The sequence below is a fragment of the Notolabrus celidotus genome, chromosome 1 (genome assembly GCF_009762535.1).
Source record: "Notolabrus celidotus isolate fNotCel1 chromosome 1, fNotCel1.pri, whole genome shotgun sequence".
NCBI classification, from domain to species: Eukaryota; Metazoa; Chordata; class Actinopteri; order Labriformes; family Labridae; genus Notolabrus; species Notolabrus celidotus.
In genome coordinates, this window is record NC_048272.1 from 28,590,198 (window position 1) to 28,613,147 (window position 22,950).

A 22,950-nucleotide genomic window follows, 5' to 3' on the forward strand; every position below is an offset into this window, starting at 1 on the left:
TAAACCTAGAATTGGCATTTGTAATCAACTAAGTCTATAACATTTCCTTTGTTCAACAAGTCTGCCCCTTATAAGTATATTACGCAGGCATGATTTTCATGATTTTTATTTATGCTTCAAAAGGATGTTTTTTTGTGTTATGATCTAACTGTTAGTGTGGCAGATGATCTATGCCCATGTAAGGGGATGTTAAGGAGATAGTAGCAGAGGCGGGCTGAGGTTTGAAGGGTCAGTGAGTTTACCAAGCCGATTTAGCCATCCCAGTTTGTCACTGGTAATCTCCCTGCAGCTAACAAGGTGATAAAATCAGCCTACTGACTGCAGGACATGGATAAAGAGAGCAGCAGACAGATAGGGGGTGAGAGGGAGATGTGTTTGTGTGCATGCCTTCTTGAACCTCATCCCTCCATCTCTCACACACACTTACAGATAATAGGCATAGCATGTGCATCTCAACACGCAAGTTAAGTAGCTTTGCACACAATAAGTGTGACTCCTGATGGTTTAGGCATGCAGCAGCTGGAGTAAATTAGTCATAATGTTAAAAATGAGATGCAACAGTAGTGAAATATCTACAAATTCTAAGAGCCCATGACAGCATTTCCTCTACACACGTAAAACAATCAAGCAAGCTGAGTAGAAATGAGGCAAGTCCAAATGGAAGGTGCAGAACAGGCGAAAGAAAGAATCGTGTGAAAGGTTCAAATGGTTCCTCTGAGATGGAATATGGAGGTGTTCTCTTTAGCCATGTTGTCCAAAACCTTAACCCTCTGAGACAAAAGCAGACACACAGAGCTAATGCATCCTCATTCCTCTTCTTTCAAACCCCCTCAGTGGCCTCCTTTATCCCTTCACTTCTTCCCTGACACCGAAAATGTGCTTTCTAAATCAGGGGGATTCTCTTTTTTTTTCTGGCACTCCCAGCCAAACAGAATAAGTCTGGGACCTTTATGAGCAAAATTCTCTCTTGCTCCCTGCCTGCACAGGGAGCAGTGCAGACATGTAATATGGTCATACTTGCTGGTTTTTACCTTTAGCTGACAGCCCAGCAGGACCTCATTTAGCCATTGGCTGTTATTTGAACACATTTGAAGGAAATGTGCTGGTCAGAATGCATTAAGTGACTTCAAATGCACCCAGGTGACATAGTAATATAAAGTCACCTTTTGGGACGAAATAGTACTCCACAGATTGTCTTGGCTGAGCTGTAAAAACAGAGCTATTCATCTAATTTAACATTATGTGTTTCTATTACAGAATAATCAAATGGCACAAGCATATGATGTTTGTACTCTGGATGAATGAATAGCACTTTGGTTGTGTTTGAATTCAATTAGCCGCAGCTATAACATTGAACTGAAGAACTGAAGCTGCTCCGATGTGGTGCTTCAGTTGTCTACAGCACTATGTCAAGCTGGGGGCTGATATACTTGTGGCACACAGATAGGTTTTTCTCCTTTCAGCTGTGCTTGTGTCCTGCTCTTGATGCTTGAGCAATACTGTGATTGAAAATTGTTCTCTTGGCCTGACTTCCCCCTGGTACAGAAAAATCCAAAGAGACAAAACAAACCCTCTTTCTCACTCATCACTTGATTGCCCGGCAGCTCTTCTGTACTCTGAAATTGGCAAAGTGACCTTGATGAGGGAAATACCAACTGTCAATCATTGATTACCAGGACTCTTTACACATTCACTTAAGGGCTCCCCTTTCAAGTTTGATCAATATCAGCCAAAACCCAGTTGGAGAGGAACACAGGCGAGTGGCTATTAAGGGAGCGAGGAGCCTCAGGGAGGACAGGGCATTTTAAGTGGGTAGTCTATTTATGAAAGGGGTGAGGGAGGGATCATAGAGCACAATCCAACCAACTGAAGCAACAGTTTCACCAATAAAGATACTGAAATTATCAACCATTACATTTGGCTGTTCACATGGCTTTTTTTAAAATCAGATTTCTGTGTCATCTGGTCACAGTCCTGAACAGATCTGCATGCAGAAAAGACAACAGAAGTGATAGAAGTAAACACAATGGCACATTAAGTATAAATGGTAAATGGTAAATGGACTTGCATTATAGCACTTTTCTAGTCTTTCTGGCCACTCAAAGTGCTTTTACACCTCACACCACATTCACTCACTGATGGTAGAGGCTGATAGTAAGGGACCATCCGTATTAGCTCATCTCATTCATACACATTCACACACTGCAGAACAACAGCAGGAGCTGTGGGGTTCAGTGGCTTGCCACTTCGGTATGTGAATACAGGAGCTGGGATTGAACCACCAACCTTAAGATTGAGAGACAACAGACTCTACCCACTGAGCCACAGCCGCCCAAATAAGTGAATCACTGTTTCATTTCAAGACACAATGTGCAGTGGAAATCGGCAAATGATGATGAGGAGAAGGAACTACCCACCACATCCTGTTACTCAAGAGTGACGTCAAAATCACATGCATTCTGACTTGACTTCTGGCGGATACTAAGGTATCCCAATCCTAAAAACATATTACATGTGACCTGTGCTGTTCCCGCTGTCATAAAAGTAAAATTTGAGTCACTTATGTGCAAAATAAAACAGATTTTGTCACTTTTGAATTTCTTTATTTTTGGGTACATATGCATGTTACAACTGATGTCTACTTTCAAATTAGAGACTTTAAAAAAGCACATCCTAAATTGTTAACCATTATGATGACCTTACAAGATATTAGAACCATTATTAGAGTAAGAAAACAAGTCTAAGCTCAGACTAAGTGTTCATTTCTTTATTACAAAATATATAGTTAGTTGTTGATGTCATTTTCGTGGTATAACACAAACTACGTGACACACAAGCAGAGAGACTTTCAGCCATTGTTGCAATCATAGGCCTGATCAGCCAAACCTATTTGGAAGAGACTATAAAAACAAAAAGTTCAGTTATTACTCAAGCTGTCTATTTGTCATAGTTTGCAGAGAAACTTTCTGTTCAACATTTACTGGGAAGTATGAGATTATCATCAATATTCTTGGTGTGCAATTACATGATTAATAGTAAGAGTTATGCTCAATTCGATTCATTGAATGACCTCTGATGAGTGAAAACAGCTGTTGAGTGTCCATATTTTATCAGTCAGTCTTCTTTTAAACAAAAACTAAGTCCTCTTTTCACATAACCGAACACTTGAGACCATGGAAGCAAGAAGAAGGCCAAGCTTTGTGTAACCACTTCATTCCACAAGTAAGCAGAGTCCATAAATGGGAATTAAAGTAAACCACGTCACTTTAAAAAAAAAAATACTGGCTGCTTAGGCAGTCTGAAAAGTGTCAGGTGAAAAGGATGATGCCTGTCTCATTATTCCTGGATAGCATATTTGACATGGAATCAACTGTTAATCCAGAGAAAATCCTGCCAGGTTTTTCTTCCAGGATGGCCCCACTGCAGGTCGGTGAGAAGCGGCTGATGGATTGCTGCGTAGCCGCTAAGCCACAACTGTAAGCATCCCGCTCTGGCAGTGTTTGGGGCAAGAGCTCTGCACTCCACATAATGACTCATTGATCTGAGCTTCTCAATCCCTCGCTGCCTTATCTCAGTTAATGGGGCGGCATCATGGACTGTCACAGGCTGCAATCTCTCCCAGAGACTGAGTGCACTTAGAGGTCAGCTCTGTAGCTATCCAATAGTGTTAAACTATAACCAGGTGTAAAAAAGTGTAATTTATCCTTCTGAAAACAAGCTCCTCTTACTTGGCTGATTTTTAATCTCTTACAACTATTATGCTGTCCTCTGAGTGTTGTAATATACTATCCCTCTTCCTTTTATCATTTCAAAAACAAACTTCATACATCCATGTTTCTCTTGGGTACATGATAGCCTTTCTTTGACCTCAAACATTTGAAGCAAACAAAGAAACTCCCCTTCAAAAACCCACGAAAGGCTCACAAATTCCTAGTCATTTATTACATTTGAGGCTGGCATGACAGCAGAGGGCAGCCAATGTGAAGGGATCAGGGGGGCTGATGGGAGAAGAAGAGTGTATGAAAGCAAGTTCACAGTACTGCAATACAGCAGTCCCACAGCAGGCTCACTTTGCCTGCTTTCCCTACTGGTCAGTGCCACTGAGATTACAGGTAAAAAGCATTTCTGTCAAAGAACCAAGACTTCAAACACCAGAGAGCATCTGATCTTTATTTTCAATGCCATATTCCCTCCAGGGTCTCTGAGCTGAGATGAAGTGGTGCAGTGATGGCAGAACTTCCTTTAAAAATAAAACAAATAAAAGAAACACTCAAAACTCTTTGTGCAGATTCTTCTTATTGTATCAAATTCTTTTGCATTACTGTGCTAGTCACAACATTAATCCTACATGACCATCATCGCTGGGCTGGCACAAAAAGCAAACACTTTTAGGTCACCACCACTCCTTATCCTTATCCTGTTCTTTACTGACCCAGAGGAAAGTTTTCCATCTCCAGAGGTGACATCCACATGTGGCAGCAGACATACAGTCAAACTGACAGGAAATATAGTGAGCTTGGGCAAAAATCAAAACTCGCCTCTCTGCAAGATTTTAATGACTTGTCGGTCTTTCCCTGCATGGGTTCAAATCTGCAATAGCGAGACACAACTGACAGCCCTGACATCTGACTGACAGGCAGGATATCCTTCTCCGTGACCCTGCAGCCCTCCTCTTGAGCAGTTCTGGCTGCAGGTAATGAGTTGCAGGAGAGGTCGGAAGTATAGATTGCAAAGTGGCTAAAATAAAGCTTTTGTTCTGGGTGAATTCCTGGATGGTGCAGACAAGAAACTAGCAGGGGAGAGGAATCCAAGACAATGAAGTTTATTTTCAGTGAGTGACAAGTGTAACTGAGATAATTGGAGTTATCTCTATCTCAGTTTAGGGCAATATTCTACTCTGATGGACCTTGAGGGCTCCTCTGTTAAGCTAAGACCTTAGTTGGTGTTCAGACCAGACAGAGCATGGTGTTAGATAAACTCAATGGTCTGCGTTGTTTGGGGCATGTTGCTACATGTAAGTGACAGATCCCAGAGTTTGAAGGCCTATCAGCTGTCAAGCCACTGTAAAGGGTTTATGCTAATCTTAAGAAGAATCTTGGAACTCTTTTAGAAAACACTGGATTAGTGGAAGATGCAATAAATGTATTTTTGTAAAACAGTCAAAAACGCAGTTTTGATTGCAGAGGGTGCCGTGTCAAAAGTTGAGCCTTAATAATTAAAGTGTTTCTATCAATGTCCCTAAGTAGTGTTCATGTTCTTTCATCCCATGTATATCTATAAAAGGGCTCAGGGTCTTCATGCAATTACTCAGTGATGGACAATTTGTGTTTCATTCATTGAAATAAAAGTAAGTTCACAAGAAAGATGGCTTTGAAACCTGAGAGTAGAGATAACTGAACTTAACACACTGTCTTTAGTAACTGTAAAAGGTCCTTCATACTCAGTACAGAACTACCATGTTCTCACACTCTTCCATGGTCTTGCAGCTCTACAGCATCGAACTATCATTTTGGTATGAAACCCATCATGGGTCAAGTCCTTCTTGTTCCCAAAGACAGCATTCTTTTGTTACACTTTTCCAAACAGAACAAAACTCAGCTCCAATGTGTAAGCAGTTAATATGGCATGTTATCATTGGCCCAGTGCATGCTCAGAAAACATGCAAAAAAGAAATGGTGATGACCTTCAAATAATTTCACATTCTTTCAATAAGTAGACTTATAATTAAGGATGGGAATCAAGGAGCAGTTCCAGATGAAAACTGGTCCCAGCTAGTTTTTGCCATCGACATCATTTGCCTTTATGCTTGGAAGTTTCTTATCAATGCCTTCCACTTTGTTCTGCGTGCCTTTCAAAACAACAACATCAAACATCGTAAGGAGCAGTCATCACAAACGACAACCAAGAAGTCAAGGAAGTAATCTAGACAGACAGGAGACAGAAGCAGTCCAAATGTGGTTAAACTTTATCCAAAATTATGCTAAAAAATGTCAGCACAGCATCAAATATCAGTGGTGCCATGTGTTTGACGCATATGCTGCCGGTGTTTCAGTTTAAAGAGTGACCCTGTTATCTGGCGACTTTCAGTCGAATGCATCAGTGGTTGTCTGTCACAACTGCTGTTGGTTAAAATACAAAAAGAGAAATCGCAATGGAATCCTAAATTATTATTTATTCAATATTAACTCTTTAATGAAAACCTAGGCGTTCACAAGAGTGTTTTCAATAGCTGTTGTAACCTCGTCGACTAAAGACGTGTTCAGGTAAAAGTTGCAGTTAACAGGGTAACTCTATAAACTGAATCACTGATCAGTGAGTGTTCACCTGTCTCAGCAGAGCAGTGCAGGTTTGTATGTCCTATCCTGTGTTAACATTTGTACAAAGCATGCAGGCTGTGGGATATCCACAGGAACTGATGAAGGAATCAACAAGCAAAATCGATTATGGCACTGATATCAATAAAATTATATAATTCCTATCCCTTTTATAAACGAATAGTCAGATGGGCGGCCCCACGCTTGCCTTGTATTAAGTGAATTCATCAATTTGTTTCATTATTGGCTAAATATGGCTCCAGCTCTGATGATTTCTTTAAGAGTCCAACTCACTTGAGAGTAATTCTACAATCTCTAAATCAAGGAGTTCAAATATCTCAAACATCTGACACTTTATATTGACATCATGATAAAAGTAGCTATCTGTTACTGCTCTCTGGAACGTACAGAAAAAAAAAAGCTTAATTTGATTTGGACAGACCTCTTAGGCTTTTATTTGGCTGCTCACAAGTTAAACTCTCAGCAACTCAACCCCACAGTCTCTTCCTGGCTCTGCATCAGCACTGCAGGCGATGCACAGCTGTGAACAAGAAGGAGCCTCTCACAATCCTCCAGGCCCTCACCCCGCCTGCGTGATGTTCCCGAAAAATATTTTAATTGACACCGCAATTAAGCAAGACAAGTCAAAACAGAGCTCCTCTGGAACTCTGTGAGAAGGGTGAGTAATCTGCCTCCCAGTTTATGTGGGAAATGTAGAATGAAGAGTATTCATCACAGATGTATGGCCTGTATCTCTGGCAGAGAGGGTTGACTGCTAAGAAAATATTCTGGAAATAATGTGTAATTAACTGCAACACATCAGCAATTGGGAACACTGGTAGATCGACTGTGGTGCATCCACACCAATGGGTCACACAAGTGCTCTTTTATATTTAAATCTGTTCAGTACGTATTGTGCATGTGTGTTAAATAACTCCTAGCTTTGTTGTCAACTTCTACTTGCACTTCTACTCTACTTGTTGAAATGCATAGGCTTTCAAAATAACTGAAAATGTCTGGTTAAACTCAACACTCCCTTTTTTAGTAGTTTTTTTTTTTTATCATCAAACATCTCGAACAAATAAATGCAAACAAACTTAGAGATGTCAATATCATACTACTTTTGTAGTAGAAGAAGGGTTGAAAAAGGTTCAAAAGTTTTAACTGGTTTTATTTGCAACAACAGCTGACAAGGTTTCAAACAGGTTTCAAGTTTCAACGGCACTCAAAGTTGTGGATGTCTGAACAGTACAGCACAAACTGTGTTTTAGATAATGGTCAACAGTATTGACAGTTGTAGTTACAAATGAATGGAGTAAGAAGATGGGGAATAAGGATCCTTTGCAGTGTTGACATAAACTACATAAGGTTTAGCAGCATTATAGGGAGCTGCTACCACTGTGAATAAAGACGTGCCTACAGTCCTTTTATTAATATCTTGACAAAAAGATGAAAAACGGAAAATGCACTTTATTCTACATTCTCAGCACGGGACAATTCTTAGTTCTTACACCTGCAGTGTTTTCATGTATTTATCAAGGCATGAAGGATCATTCATAAATATTGGCTCACTTCACAGCCAAGTGATGTTAACATTGATGCATAGCAGGCAAGGACTCATATTTCGGGATATTTATCACCATTAAACTCAAGGCCTATTTTGTTTACAAGGAGCAGGTGATGAATGACGCCTTGACCAAGGCTGCAGCTTCCACTGACACAGAGCATTTAACAGCAGCACTTTCCTTCAGAATGTTCATCTCTTCACAGTCCTAATGTTATGATCAGATAATTGAGTGCAGAGGAATAAATATGTGATAGTTTGCTGGCACAGTCCTGTTTCCTACAGCAGAATGTAATTAATTGGGGCTACTTTGACAGAGGTGATTTGTTTTTCTTTCCCGAAAGGACAGTTATACCCACAGAGGTATCAACACATGTTTAATATCACATGAAAGCAATCCCACAAATGATAAAGGAGAATTAAAAAGGAGAGGAAACTCTTTGACAGGTAAACTATCAGGTGTGTCGGTGGTTGTCTTGGGTCATGACAGCACTTTTCAGAGCTGGCTCACACATCCCCTCTGGTTAACACATGAAAGTGGATTTTCTTGACATCTCAAGAGGCAACCCTCTCCAAACAGCAGAAACATGTTGCTAGAAAAGACAACTGGGGAGGTGTTCGACAAAGAAGGATGAAGAGGTCGGCCCCTGCTGTGAAAAGAGTCATCAGTCTTCACTCAATCAACCAGCACTTATGGTGACTGCAGCGTATTTTAAAACATGACAAATCAATGTTTCTCACGCTATTGATACATGTGATCAATGATTAACTAATCTCTAATCAATCATAATTCATTATTCATTGATTCATTGATTACATTTTTGTAATAGTTTGATGGCAGGGTTATGAAGTTAAAAGTACTTTAAGTATAGAAAGTGTTCCTATGAGTTCAACTGTTAAATTAATTTTAAAGCTACGTTAATATGTGTGTCAAACTTCATAACTTTTGATGTATAATGTTGTGCATGTATCCAGGAGTTCAGAAAAACCATAAATGCAAATAGCATTTAATGTTTTTGAATTTGGAATTAAATAGAGTACTAATTTTCATTTATTTAATCACATTATAGATTTAAGATTGTGTTTTCATGCATAGAAAATGTAGTTTAAAACAAAAAAGCAAAGTTTGTTTTATTTTCCCCCTGTCCACCTCTGTAGTTGAAGGGATTCCTGGTACTGCTGTTTAACCTTCAGCCAGAAAACATTACATTTGTTAAAATTAAGAGTTTTTTTTATCTATCCCAGTCAACCATACACTTCCACATGCAACAAGTGACAGACAATCAAAACCTCCTTTTCACTCTGACAGTTGATTCTCTTTCCCTTACATTATTTTTTTTCCAAATAAGAAATACTTCAGACACCAATCAAAGACTCATATAAAGTCATTCTAGAAAATATACTTGATTGACCAATAATTTCCACACGCTCCAGTGCAGCCAATGAGTCTTGAGTGCCTTGGAGATTAACCCACAAACACAAACACATGATGGAGCTTTACTGCAGGTGTGTGGCCATTACTCTCTGAAGAGTTGATCCCACAGTGCATTCCATCCCCACAGCGCGTCATTAAAAACGCTGCATCTCACCTAAGCATCATTTATCTCTCATCCCCTAATTAGTTCCGATCAATTACCTTTACTTAAAGCTGCCTCCACGTTTAAGAAAACAGGAAGAGCTGCTTATTCGTTGCTGCTCTTTTTGCCACTCTTATAAACATTCCTTCAGGTTGTGACCACTAGTTTTGGCTTTTTTCCTACAAGGAGGCCTCATTAAAAAGCCATCATTCAGCCGGTCCAATGCAAGAAAGAGGTGGACTCTGGGACCCCCTTGAACCCCTATCTGGTCATGCACTATGAAGGAGGGAGGGAGAGCTAACTGACTTAATTACAGGCTTTAAAAAAGCAAACTCTTGTCACAGTTGAGCTACATCGCTGAGCACTGTTTGACAGAGCTATGGGCCAAAGAGGAGAAAAACTGCAAATGTGGGCGATGCTATAAGTCATTTCTCACCTGAGGTGGAGTCAGGTACTTGATCAAGCAGTGAAGGCAGCAGAAGTAAAACCACAATGTATTGGTGTATGCCTGACCACGTACCAGCAGAGATGCACTCTGTTCAAGTGACAGGATATGACCATGTTTAACAACGTACAGTTACAAGCAGGAATTTTGGTGTGTGTATCTTGTTACCCTGGGAAACTAATCAAAATGAACTTTGAAAACATTTTATTTAACCTCATTTCTCTTTAAGTAACCTTGCTGTCTGTCTTTTTTTCCACCCTGGGAACATAAGTATGTCCAAACTGGAGTGTGTGTGTGTGTGTGGGGGGGGGGGGGGGGGGGGGGGGGTGTAAGTGGGGGTAAAACTTGATCCACACTGTAGCCCACAAGAGAGACATTGGACTGATTCAGAACTTGGAGGGAAAGAAGTTGGAGTGAAATCCAAGCCATTGCCTGACTTGTCTCTCTTACTCTCTCTGTCCCCTTCTCTCTGTCTCCCTCCCTCTGTCTGAGCGGTTCATCTTGGACTCTCGGCCCGTTTGTCTTCTCACAGAAAGGAAATGCAAAGTAGGCTGCTCCAAAACTCTGGGAAACGCCACAGGACATCCCTGGAGGGAAAATAAATACGGCCACTCTGATCCACACAGTAAAGTGGCAATAAAGTATTCATTGACCCTCTATTGAATGGCTAAGCAGGAAAACAAGCAAGTGAATTAAGAAGTCAAACAGGGACTTAGCACACAGTAACACCAACCCTCTCATCTTAAGATTTATAAAACAATTAGAAGACTCAGAGTTTAAATGCATGAATGTCTAACTCAGACAAGCAGGGAGATCAGGGAATCAAAGAAAGGGGCTGAGTGATCGAATGAGCAACATTAGGGGATTACTAAATAATTCTACAAACAACCCTCCTGATACTCATAATCTCTATGTGCTTTGATGTTGCTACAAATCACACTACTGGTTTGGCATGATGCCAGGCTGAAGGGTGATATAAAATAGTGCCCTCTGTTCCTCTATTCTTTGCTTTTTTCCTCCATCTGAGTTATCTCATTTTTCACCTCCATCCTAGACGGCTGTCCTCCATGCCCCTTAGCAGTGGAGAACCTAAAACCTGGACTGGGGAATCTATAGGAAGCACATAGAAATCCCAGCGGGATGCTGTGCGCCACATTCTTTAACAAAAAAAGGCCTGATGTGGGTTTGACGCCCACCCCCAGGTCTCCCAGAATGTGAATGAACTTTTATGAATAAGAGGCAAACCTACACAAACTCCCCTGCAGCTATAGGACCTTCACAGGGGGAAGAGTGTGTAGGCGGGCGACGTCTAACAACAACAACAACAACAAGGAGAACTGCATGCCAGGGTTCCCTTTGTTCCGCCCCCTAACCAATCAAGAGGAGGCTCTGCTGCAGGAGGGGGCCTTAAAGGATGGCTCGTCCACAAAAACGGCCTGTCGGGGGGTCAACGATGGCCCTAGCCTGTCTTGAATGGATCTGAATGAGTCCATCCCCACACATTGCAATTAACACCTACTCGACTAACAGGCAGGGGGCAGCAATAGGGAAATCTTCAAATCAGCATTTCAAAACCAAGCAACTACAAAGGCATCAAAGAGCTTGCATTGTTAACTGCATGAGTGCTCTTATAGGAATAAATGTTGTCTCCCAAACAACCCAATTTCCTCTTGCTAAAGGCTTATATACTCACCACTGACCAGATGAGGGAGGCTGGGGAAGCAGGGACACAGTTCTGAGAAACTGTTTGTGAGGAATGGGTGATATGTTGACTGCATTTTACCCAGGGAATTGTACCTCAAACTCTAGTTTAGTATGTGAAAATGACTTCACTTCCTAATTTCTAAACAAATCCTCGTGAGTATGATTGGATATTGAGTGTATGCTGACCAAACAGCTAAACTGTAACTTTTGAATTTCTTATTATAATGGAAACAAAATCAAACAATGTGACATGTTTTATTTTTCATTTCAGCTTAAACTATCTTTACACCCATGGCCAAATTACTCACGGTCTGGCTCTAATGTTGTTCACCAATGAGTCTGGTTCAGCTTGAGGTTGCTGCCTGTTAGAAGAGTGTCTATCATTGACAATGTAGCCAAGCACTGCCCTGAGCTCTCTCTGAAAGATTTCACAAAGAGAACTGTCTACATCTGCTGATTATGTACCAGCCTTGCAATAACATTTGTTATCATTTGGTTGATTAAAACTGAAGTGCAGCACATCATTCATGGAAAAAGAGTCACATATGGAGAGTTTGTTTTTGTCTTGTATACTTGCGTACTAATGAAAAAAGTGTTTCTTTAAAAACATATTGATCCCAAAAATTACTTCACCCCTGAAGTGAAATGTTATTTATTTTTTAACACCAAGTAAAAATGGTAAACAACTATTTGAAGTCATTAAAGCTGCTCATATGCACTCCAGAATATTTCATGCATTCATGCACCTCATATCATTTCAGGAGCTCTGTCCCCTTACAGTATGAATTTTACCTTTGGGGTAGACAAGGTGAAAAGTTTCAAATGAATTCAATATTAAAACTGCTGATCCTGTTGTTTCACACTTCCATATGTTTTATTTTACGTTTACTTTTCTTTCTTTCGTGAATTCAGTCAAGTCAGTATTTGCTTTGACATAAGTTTTTGCCTTCATATCAATGCTACGAGGATTTGAACATATCCACAGTATCAACAAATGAGTGAAAAAAAATACTGGACAGCAGAAGAGAGCTTAAGGCCATCCCAGTGCTGATGTTTTTTATCCTAGTTCGTGTTGCACTTTGCTTCTTCACACAAGTGTTGAATCAAATAGTGCTTCCCATCAAAATGTGCCACCAAGCGGCTCTGTGCATGGGTTAATCCAGAATCCCGGGGGCTTGTCACCTCTAGAATCATTACTTAAACACGGGTCACATTATATAAATGTCATCACCCAAGGCATCCGCTTGCTTGTGTTGAAATTTCCTGACTATGCTGCGTTCTGACATCAGCTCACTCAAATTAAAACAGAATTTTCTCTGGCAGGAAAAAGGTCCAAGTAAACTCAACCTCCACAGCACAGTTTTACTGTGAGTGATCTGTAGAGTACAGTTATGTTCAGTCTAATAATAAGGTTACAGTGCACCACACATTAACGGTGTATTTATTGCACACCTCAAAGAAGACGGGTCACATTAATGGGCACTAGTCTGCAGCTCTGAGGAAGCGAGAAGCACCTGAAACTTAATCTACTACTGACAGAGAGTGAGAAATTATGTTGAGGTTGTAGATCAGAGGGGGGCAGTGGCCTTGGCCTCCTCAGTCAGGGTCGTGCTCTCCCACTTGACCTTTCTGAGGATCTCCCATATCCTTGTGACTTCAGGGATTAACACAGGCACGGAAGCAGGACTAAGTAAATTAAGAAGGTAATTCTAATTATGACATAAATCAGCCATTGCAGATACATATCCATTTAATTCTATTTTGCTTTTGTTCAGACGTACAAATGAGGTATAATCTAAGGCAGTGGACAAGGATCAATCTTCAACTTTAAGCACAAAACATCATTATAATACATGACAACTTCAAGATAACCTGTTTTGGCCAAGTGACGGCCAATATTCAATCTGACTGTGCGATACATCAAACATTGACAGAAAAAATGACATGATATATCCTGTATGCTGGTGATTGAAGACTGTCCATGAAAGAAAAAAAAAAGAAAGATAAAAAAAAAGAATAATTTGGCATTAAAGAACAAGGTAAGAAAGTCCTTCCAGATCAGAAGAGTTAAAAGGGAAAAATTATTCATAGACTTGAGGATGATATAAGGCCCATTGTGAGACGATAACTTCAAAGTCAGCAACCCCAGAAAGTACTGCTGGTCGACAGGCTGTAACTATTTGGGAGATATTGAAAGAACAACAGTGAAGAAGTGATAATTTGAAGTATTGTAACAAAGAGCAAGATTCTTGTACCTTGACGCAGAGCAGGGAGAGGCGGTGTGGTTTTCAGGGCTGCAGATACAGGGTTGCAGATCGCTTCAAAGGCTGGTATGCCAGCACTGGGCTCTGAATATGATACAAGCGGCTACAAACAGCCAGTGGGAGAGTGGGGTGATACAAGAGAGTTTGTGGAAGTCAAAAACAAGGCAGTGTGCAGTGTTCTGGATGAGTCGCACAGAAGCTTAACACCACCCTTTTTTTGACAAGGCATCTTAAGAGGAAATACTGATGTCAAAATGGGAGAAGACTAATATCTGAAAAGAATCTACGGTATAGTTTCACTCTCTAATAATCAAGTTCAGATGCCTGTTGACACATGATACACAACCAACCCTGTGTGACAGGATACAATAGCAGTTTAAGGTGGGGGCACAGTTCTAAGATTTCTACTTGAGTTGCCATTGTATTAATTTTCACCTTGTGTATTCCTACCCCTCCTATATTGGCTGTTCCTTTTCTCTGTTCATTCACACTGCTTTCTTAAATCACACGTTTAAATGTGATACAACAATATAACACATCTGTCTTCAATAGATCTTCAAGGAACATATCTAATCCTTCTGGACCATTATCCTACCTGACACCTTAATCTGCCACAGACACACTGGTGCTAATAATATATGTTCAGCCCCATCAGAGTAACAGAGACAAAGCCAGTCTGAGTCCTCAACCTGTTTATCCAGTCTATACTAATGCCCTGTTTTCTCAAGTAAGAAAGGACATGAAATCCCACAGGAAGTCTAATTATGCCACCTAGAAAAGGGACCAACCTTGAAGCTTGGCAGGTGTGCTAGATACCAAGCAGGAGGCATAAATGAACCTGACCATCTGCAAGGTGCGACCAACATGTCAAGCGTAAGAATGCCATATCATTGTCTGTTAAGAGGTGTCTGAAGGGTAGCAAGTTGAGTGACAGTTTTCTCCGTATCACTGAGAAGTTTCAAAAAGTTTAATCACACCCGACAGGATATCCAGGATGTGTCTGGTTTGGTCTTTAGTAAGCACAGCTAGACATTTTGTTCCGACACCTTTTGTGATTACAGGACATAAAAGTATTGTCTAATAATACTCGGTTTGCACATGTGGGATCTTTAACTGCTCCAACATGTTTTCCTATATTCCCCATTGACATAAAGATACAATACTAGTAGGTCTGCTCTTTTTTTAATGGCTGGTGTAAATCATTTGGCCATTTTATGAAGCTGGGGAAAAAAACAATATATAAACAAAAACAAATTGGAAGAGATGTTGCCATGGTTGGGAAAAGTGATTCATAATATCTGGACAATTTGGCTGGTATTTTCCAGTCTGGTGAGGAGGGGGTTACAGGAGGAGAAACAGATGCAACAACATCCCCCTGAAAGACAAGACAGACAGACAACACTGAGTCCTCAGTCTTTTCAAGAGACAATCTTGATTTCACTGGAGGCAAGGCACTGACAGAATGAAACTTGACCCAGTAGGCTGTTTCATAGGTGCTTCCCCGACTCAAGTGGGGGGACCAAACTCACAACATATCCCTCTTTCTGCAGAGGCTACGAACATGCAGGGCTTTCATGCAAGGAATCCCAAATAGCCCAGTCCCTGTGTTTTACTGCCATGCCCATGTCGAGGGCAATGAGAAAGAGGAGACAAACAGAGCTGCAGCACGAAACGGAGCATTCAAAACTGAGTCGGACTCTATTCAGACTGAATATAGTCACTCTGGCACTCTGTTAACTTGAAGTTCTCTTGTCCACAATGATATGGAGTTGCACTGGAGCCTTGCAACCCACGACTGCACACGCAACTATTCAATACATCAAACTCTTATTCAACAGATGTGAGAATTCCAGATGCAAGCGCTGATACTATGTCCTCTTTTATCAAACACTAGGACCACCCAAGCTGCCTGAGATACACTTCAAAACCTCACAGCCATATGGCATTAGAATCAAGTAGAGCAAGGTGCCAAGTAGCTATAGACTATAACACTAAAACACAATGACTTGATTCATTGGCCATCATGAAAAAGGCATGCATGTGTTTAACAACCATAAGAAGAAGAGAATAAAACAGACATTCCAGGAGCAGCAGCACCGGCTGGAGGTGCAGACAGCATCAATGGTTGGCAGACACTCCTATGAGATGACACTGTGGCAGAGATTTTATTTGCAGAGGGAAACTGGCACCATAAGAGAGACACACACCAGGTTGTTGCTGGATTCAGGGGCAATGTGATGAAAGGTGCCAACATACTCATCTTTTCTTGAGGAATATCACACCTCCATCCCACAGATATACCTGACAGGGGAAGGGTGAGAATATAAACTATACTGTTTTTTATTATACTAAAGTTATTTATATGGTTATTTGCAAAGCTTTGTTGAGATAGGTTAGTGCCACTTTTGAATAAAAACATACATTTCACACATAACAGTGCTTTAATTGTTGATGAGTGAGTAAAACAGGTTATAATGCATTCAAATCCCTCATGGTTATGTGGAAGCAACTGCCTAGGGCAATATCCAAGGTGTGGAGACTTGCTATGAAAAAAGTGTAAGTGTTGTCAGAAGAGTTTGAAACTCACACTGAAACCTCATAAAGTCCACTGATGGCTGTGCCCTGAATATGACCAAGACCTGTGTCTAGAGCACGACTACTTACATGTTCCATCTTTTGAGAGTATCATTATTGTTTATCAATGACAGATGTTACCAACTGGCCCATAAATTAAATGAAATCAAAGTCATATCTGTCATCTACCAAAAAGGGTGCATAATTTAGAAAACAGGCTCACAGGCAGACAGCTTATCGATCTCTGAGTCCTGACCTGTCAACCTGAGACAGACGTACTGTATGATAACAACAACCACTGACTGGATAATCATCCATGTCTCAAGTTTTGTCCAGCACGGCACATGGTCAGCAATCAAATTTAATTTTAGCACAATTGTTGTATGACTTTAATTGAAAATAGATGAAGTGTACCATAACAAATTGAGCTGTTCTTATATGCTCTCAATGTAGGGGTTGGGAAGCAGAGAGATGTAATTCAACAAGAGATGTATTTCATGCTGACATTTACTCCTTTAAAAAACACAAATCTGTTACTGTCTTCTAGCAAAGGGATAAAGCAACAAGATTTTAAAAATATATCAACAAGCAAAGGCATGGAATCCTGTCATGATGATTGCTCAACAATGATGTTCACAATTAAATGATACACAATTTGTAAAACCTGAAGTATTGATACACATTTTAAGAATCAGGCAAAAGCACCACACTGGAGGATATCTGTTTCTGAATCACATGGCTTTAATGTCTGCTTCAATATTCACCATCTTCTCTATATTCACTTAAGTTATATTTCAACATTTTATACGGTCAAGGATGGCTTCTGACCAACAAGAATCAACGCAAAAATTGACTCTTCTGACAGCAGAATCACAGCTGAGCATAACTTGTGCTGTAACAAGCTGCATTTGCACTTGCAGTGTACTCACCACCTTACCAACTGTGTTCAATGGTTAACCACAGACCTACAAATGAATGCTATGTGCTATGGGAGAGTAGAGCTTTACTCTAAATATATCTTGGTAAGCTACTGTGGAGAAAAACTGAGGTCTGGGACATGGCCAAAGTAATAGTGGTTTCCAATACTTTGTCAGTCTTAACTTTGCTGCGGTGGACTCGGATATATGGACTCGGCACTGACAAACAGAAATTAGAGATCACAGCCAAACACCAGCAGTAGTGCCAGACTACTGGGGCAGTGGTTTTGTGGCATACACATGTGGTTTGCTAACACAGCAATATTACAGTTAGGGCAAAGGTATGCCAATGTGCATATTAACAAGAAACAGAGGTAGCTAAACAGGAAGTTTATGTAAAAATCTACAGTATGTCACATTGCATTTATTCAATAGTGTGGGGAAAGAGGCCTAGGAGCAAGCACGCTGAAGTAACCACACGATATCTGTTCCCTCCAATGGGCACTAAAGTGGGTAAACACTCAACAACACTCAAAATATTCCAAAAAGCTTTATGTCACAGCCAATCAGCTCAGCAGTGATAAGGGCTGAAGATCCTTCTGACCGCTAATGTATGCTCCTCGAGCTCAAAGTAAGAAATCCCCACTTGTTTGTATTGTGCAATAACAGCAACAACAGTTTAAACATTTACCAACATATGTGACAGGGCCATAGTTTAGACCACGCCATGAGATTAACTGATAGCAAACTGCTGAGCTATCAAAACATCCACTACACTGTATGGATACAGTCCTAAGCTGCTTCTTAGCTCACACTTTCAGATGAACCCCATCTGTTCCTTTTGTCATTAAAAGTCAGAAAAACACAAAGTATATCTATCGCATTATGGCTAACTCATAAGAATTCCTGGTATTTCACCCCAAAAGGGGGTTTCTAACCCACTCAAACACACTCACCGAAACACACACACTCACCCCTGATATAGACTTAAGACTTTGCTGAGGAGTAAAAATAGGAGCCTGCTGTTAGCCCTTCACAGGAGGCATGCAGATGGGAAATATTTGGAATAATGACAAGCGAGAGCTGCTCCCTTTCACTTCCACCTGCCCTGGCAGTACTGAGTTTGTGTATTATTGTTGTGTGTTGTGGCAAAGTTGACCCACATTCTGGTAACGTCTGGATTTGACACTGTATATAAACAGTGGGAGGAGGGAGCAGCGTGCTGTAATCCCATATGTTATGGTACATAAAGACTTTTCCTTTGTGCCGGATAACCATAATTCTGTTGCTGATGTTGTAGAATGAAGCCATTCACATTTCATTAGCACCAATTCAAAAAAGGTGAAAAGTGCATTGGGCTAATCCTCACAAGTCACGTCTCCACTCTCAGCAGTAGATTACATCTACATAGCTTTTCAAAGGGAGAATTTACAGTTGAGAAGATTGTTGATCCAGAGCTTCAACTCATTATGAAGCAAAGTTTACTTTCTTACTGTTAATGTCAGCAGTGAAAGTTCCTTGGTTACAGATCCCTAATTCTTTAGAAGTTTAAGTCATCACTAAACAAATACATTTATAGCACAGATGGCTCCAGCAAAATGCTGCATAAAATGATACTTTGTGATTAACTGTAGTGAATGAAGTTGTGGAATCTCTGAGTGAATGTGTGTTATAAGGCTGAAATATCAGAGCCATAAGCACAGATTTACATTTAGATCTGCTTAATGCATGAACTCAAAAATGTTAGCGTGGGAATTTTGGCAGCGCAACAGCAGTAACATTACTCTATTTCAAAGCCAAACTTCCTGCAGAAGCACCTTGTCCATTCAGAAAGTATGATGTTTTTTGTACCTCATGTGTGACACAAAAGCAGAATGTGAAAAATAACTCTAACATTAAATCTGCTGACCTCTTAATGGATTTAAGCCACAAAGGCACTTGCATGTCTTTGGAGTCTCACGGAGAGGCGAAGCTCTCACACAATCCTTTCACATGTTAATTCACTCTTTCACTTCAGTGATGGAACACTTTAAATATCGGCCAACAAGTGGCACTACATTTGTGCAGAATCAAGAATGATTGCTTAACTAGAGTATAACTCTGCTCCTCCACACAAAGAACCATCACTGAGGCTCAACCCATTACTAAGAGAACAGAAGTGAACAAATAATCAACAATGAATTATTACAGAAATGAGTCATTAAAAAAGCAAATAACATGTCTTGAAATAAGACAAGCTGTACAGTTAATCAGAAGTTATTTTGAAAAAACATGAAGTCATTTTTAAACATTCTCTGGCTTCACCTTCTTAAATGTAAAGTTTTGATGCTCCATTTCTCATATCAGACAATAAACTTAATCACAGGAGGTTATGGTTGATGGTTAGATTGAATGCCATTTAAATACACTTTAACAATATAACAACATTGATATTTTCAAAGAGCATTATTAGTTATTTAAAAGGATTATCTGCAGAGTAATCAAAACTCAAAACTATGATCTGCTGTGATCTCACCTCAAATAAACTCAAAAGAAGAAATGTATGATTCTGCCCCCAAAGAGCAAACTGTGTCACAATAAAACGTCTCTCCTTAAGTGTTAACTTTAATATCAGCTGATAATATTCTTACATCTCATGAAAGGACTCGCTCTAGGTGTGTATTAACTCAAGCTATCAGATTCTTAGCATTTTCAGGTTGACTCTTTAATGTGACTCTTTTGAGTGACCAGCAACAGCAATCTTGTCTCAACTAACCTAAAAATGTTCACAGATGACCTACCGCAGATTTGCTACACTTCTTATCCTAGCTGATTACACCTGTTTGCTGTGTAAACTGAGGCAGCTTCTTTCTTTTTGCTAACCCTGCCCTTTTCTCTTTGGCTTACTAGAAGAGATGAGGTGATAAGCCTGATCAAAGTCTACTTCCAAGTATTATTTCACAGACTTTGTAGTTCAACTGGGAGAGAAACATTACTGCCTTACTTCTGCTATTTAAGTTTCCCTTCACAATGTGACACACTACCAAATTGACAATAATATAAACAGAGAGTGGATAATTTACACATTCCTTCCTTCATCATCAAAACTACGTAAAATCCACACTTTCGGTCATACTATATTCTATTTAAGTCTCTGCCAAGAAGAAAACTGCTCTCCAAAACAGCTCGAGCAAAAACTTAACACATCTTGATGTATCTGAGGAAGTGCAGCCAGCTTGCCAAGGTAAGGACTACATGGGCCTCTCAAAAAGCAATTAAGGGAGAGAGAGTCATAATATTGAATGGAGAGGGGGGTGCATTCCTCTGAGAGAGGCAGCAGCAGTAGACTGTGAAATTCATATTGACTGGAGAGGCAAACACACACAGGTAAGCAGCAGAGCCGAGCTTTTTCCACCCCGTGTCAGCCAAAGAATAGTGCCTGTAGTCTGCTGCTTTCTAATATATTGTGGGTAAGTTCAGTCATCCAAAGATGCTCCTGTGCAAAAGCACTCAATGAGTCTCTCTGTGAGGCTCACAGAGAAGCCTACAGAGCAGCAGAAAAACACAATTAAAAAAGTTCTTCAAAAACAACGCTGCATCGGTAAAAGAGCTAGCTAAAATGATATTTTGAAATTGAAAGAAAAAAAACTGCTGAGCTCTGGATGTGCGTTCACTGATGTGTTAAATCCTACTTGATTAAAGCAGGAAAACGCCTTTAACAATGAACCGTGCCAGTCCACTTAATTAAGTCAACTTGTACCGAGGAGCGCTGGGAAATGGAAAGCAAAGCAAACAGGGGTGCTACGGCTCGCTCCCTGAGCTTTTCTCTGGGTGCTAATCAAAGGCTTGATCTGGGAGCAGGACAGGCTTTAGGGACGTCGCTCTGCTTGGCTGATCCTGGCAATTTGCTCTAGATAATACCCTCTCTCACTCTGTACCCCTCTGAACCCGGCAACCCATCTCACCTAATCTATACAGCTGCTGAAATGTACAAACAGCCTTCTGAAGTCCAAGTCTGTCTCTCCAAGGAATAATCACATGACAGCAATAGAGATATTAGAAGATCCTGGTTATGCCTTTATCTCTATGGTTCCAATGTAGGTATTCCATAACAAAGCGTATTAAACATAAAGACACTGCATCTGATTAACTAAAGCAGAAGCGTATATTTTTTCAAAGAGCATCAACAAGAGGTACACTATTTTCAATATGTGCACGTGTTCTGTCATTGTTTGCACTTTTTAATGTTTGTACAGTATACAGTAAGCCAGTGGAAGCATCTGGTGATTATTACAGAGCCTGAAGGTTTGAGGGGGGGGGTAGCAAATGAGCTCTACATGGCTGCATGATTTGTGTATGGCCTGCTCTGCGGTGTAACATGAGAGTGTGGTGAAGCTGCAAGTTCTTCCTCAGCAAAAACCTTTAGCACTTATCAAAGCCACAACCACTCCAATTATACAACTGTCATGCCATCACTCATACAATGAGCAAACACGTGGCAGAGATAGAGAAGCAAACACAGAATTTGAAGGATCAGAAACTCCATAACACCAGTTGCAAACCAGAAATGTAGGGCAGGTGGGGAGGAAGACAAGGTTCAGGTTCCTACCTTTGAAGGAAATGAAGACACGGGGTGCGGCCATTGGGTCATTGCTCATCGGGTTCCCTAGAGCAAAGCTGGACAGTGCCAGGAGGGCGTGGACCGTCCACAGGCCGTCCAACTGCATGTTTGACCAACCTCCAGTAGCACACAAGGCGTGTTTTTAAAAAATCTCTGCAGGGAAAAACAAACATGAGAGGATATGATGCTTTGCTATCCAAACTGCAGCAATAAGTCAGTTTGCATTTATTAATTTATGTGACATGTCAAAACCAAGACTCCCAAGAGCCCTATTCCTGCAAGTCTCAGTGATGCTGCAATGAGGTGTGAAGATTACACCCAGATCTTTGGGAACTTTGCAAAACGGATGAGTCCCTATGGACAGGAGCCAAACTTTATGAGATGTCTGCTTCATCCATTTGGTATAAATTACAATTTTATTTTAGAGTGTGTTCCTGTGCAACAAAAAAAATAGAAAGGTAACTCTTAACCCCCTGAGAGAAGCTTCTTTTTGCTCCTCTCCAAGCACCCAAAACACATTCCTACGTCATGACACTAAACATGCGGGCTGCTCTGTAATTAGAGACTCACCTAATGCCGGGTTAAACCATGTCTTTACTCTTATTCAAGAAGGAGACAATGAGAAAAACATTGTTACTGGTGCCATCCAAATAAAATATTAACTTCTTGCTGAAAAGCCTGCTCAAAAGGTTACAAATGATGACAGGCACAAATGCTAAATGGGACAGTTTAACAGGTGTTCCAAACAATGAGTGGTCATCAATAAAGTCTGGAGTTAATGAGTGATAGACAGCTGGGAGCGACCACAATGATCCATGTATAAATCACAAATCATCTGAAAGATTAGTCTAACCTTTTGTCCTTGCCCATTCTGTATCAAATCAATTTGTTTACATGTACCATGTTACCACTTCAAGTGTGGATGAAACTATTTTCACTGAGCTCTATTTTCATCACACTCCATGACCCTGACCTCACTGTTGTGTTACAA

The 22,950-nt window shown here is 40.5% G+C and overlaps 1 protein-coding gene across 2 annotated transcripts in view; it reads right to left on the reverse strand.

Moving 5' to 3' along the window:
* The window catches only part of sema3fb (sema domain, immunoglobulin domain (Ig), short basic domain, secreted, (semaphorin) 3Fb), a 61,895-nt gene that overhangs the window by 37,463 nt on the left and 1,482 nt on the right, over positions 1–22,950 (reverse strand). For both annotated transcript variants that reach the window (XM_034695457.1, XM_034695449.1), the window contains exon 2: positions 21,948–22,112. In XM_034695457.1, the coding sequence (XP_034551348.1) occupies positions 21,948–22,065 (118 nt within the window). In that variant the 5' untranslated portion in view covers positions 22,066–22,112. The remainder of the gene's footprint in view (positions 1–21,947; positions 22,113–22,950) is intronic.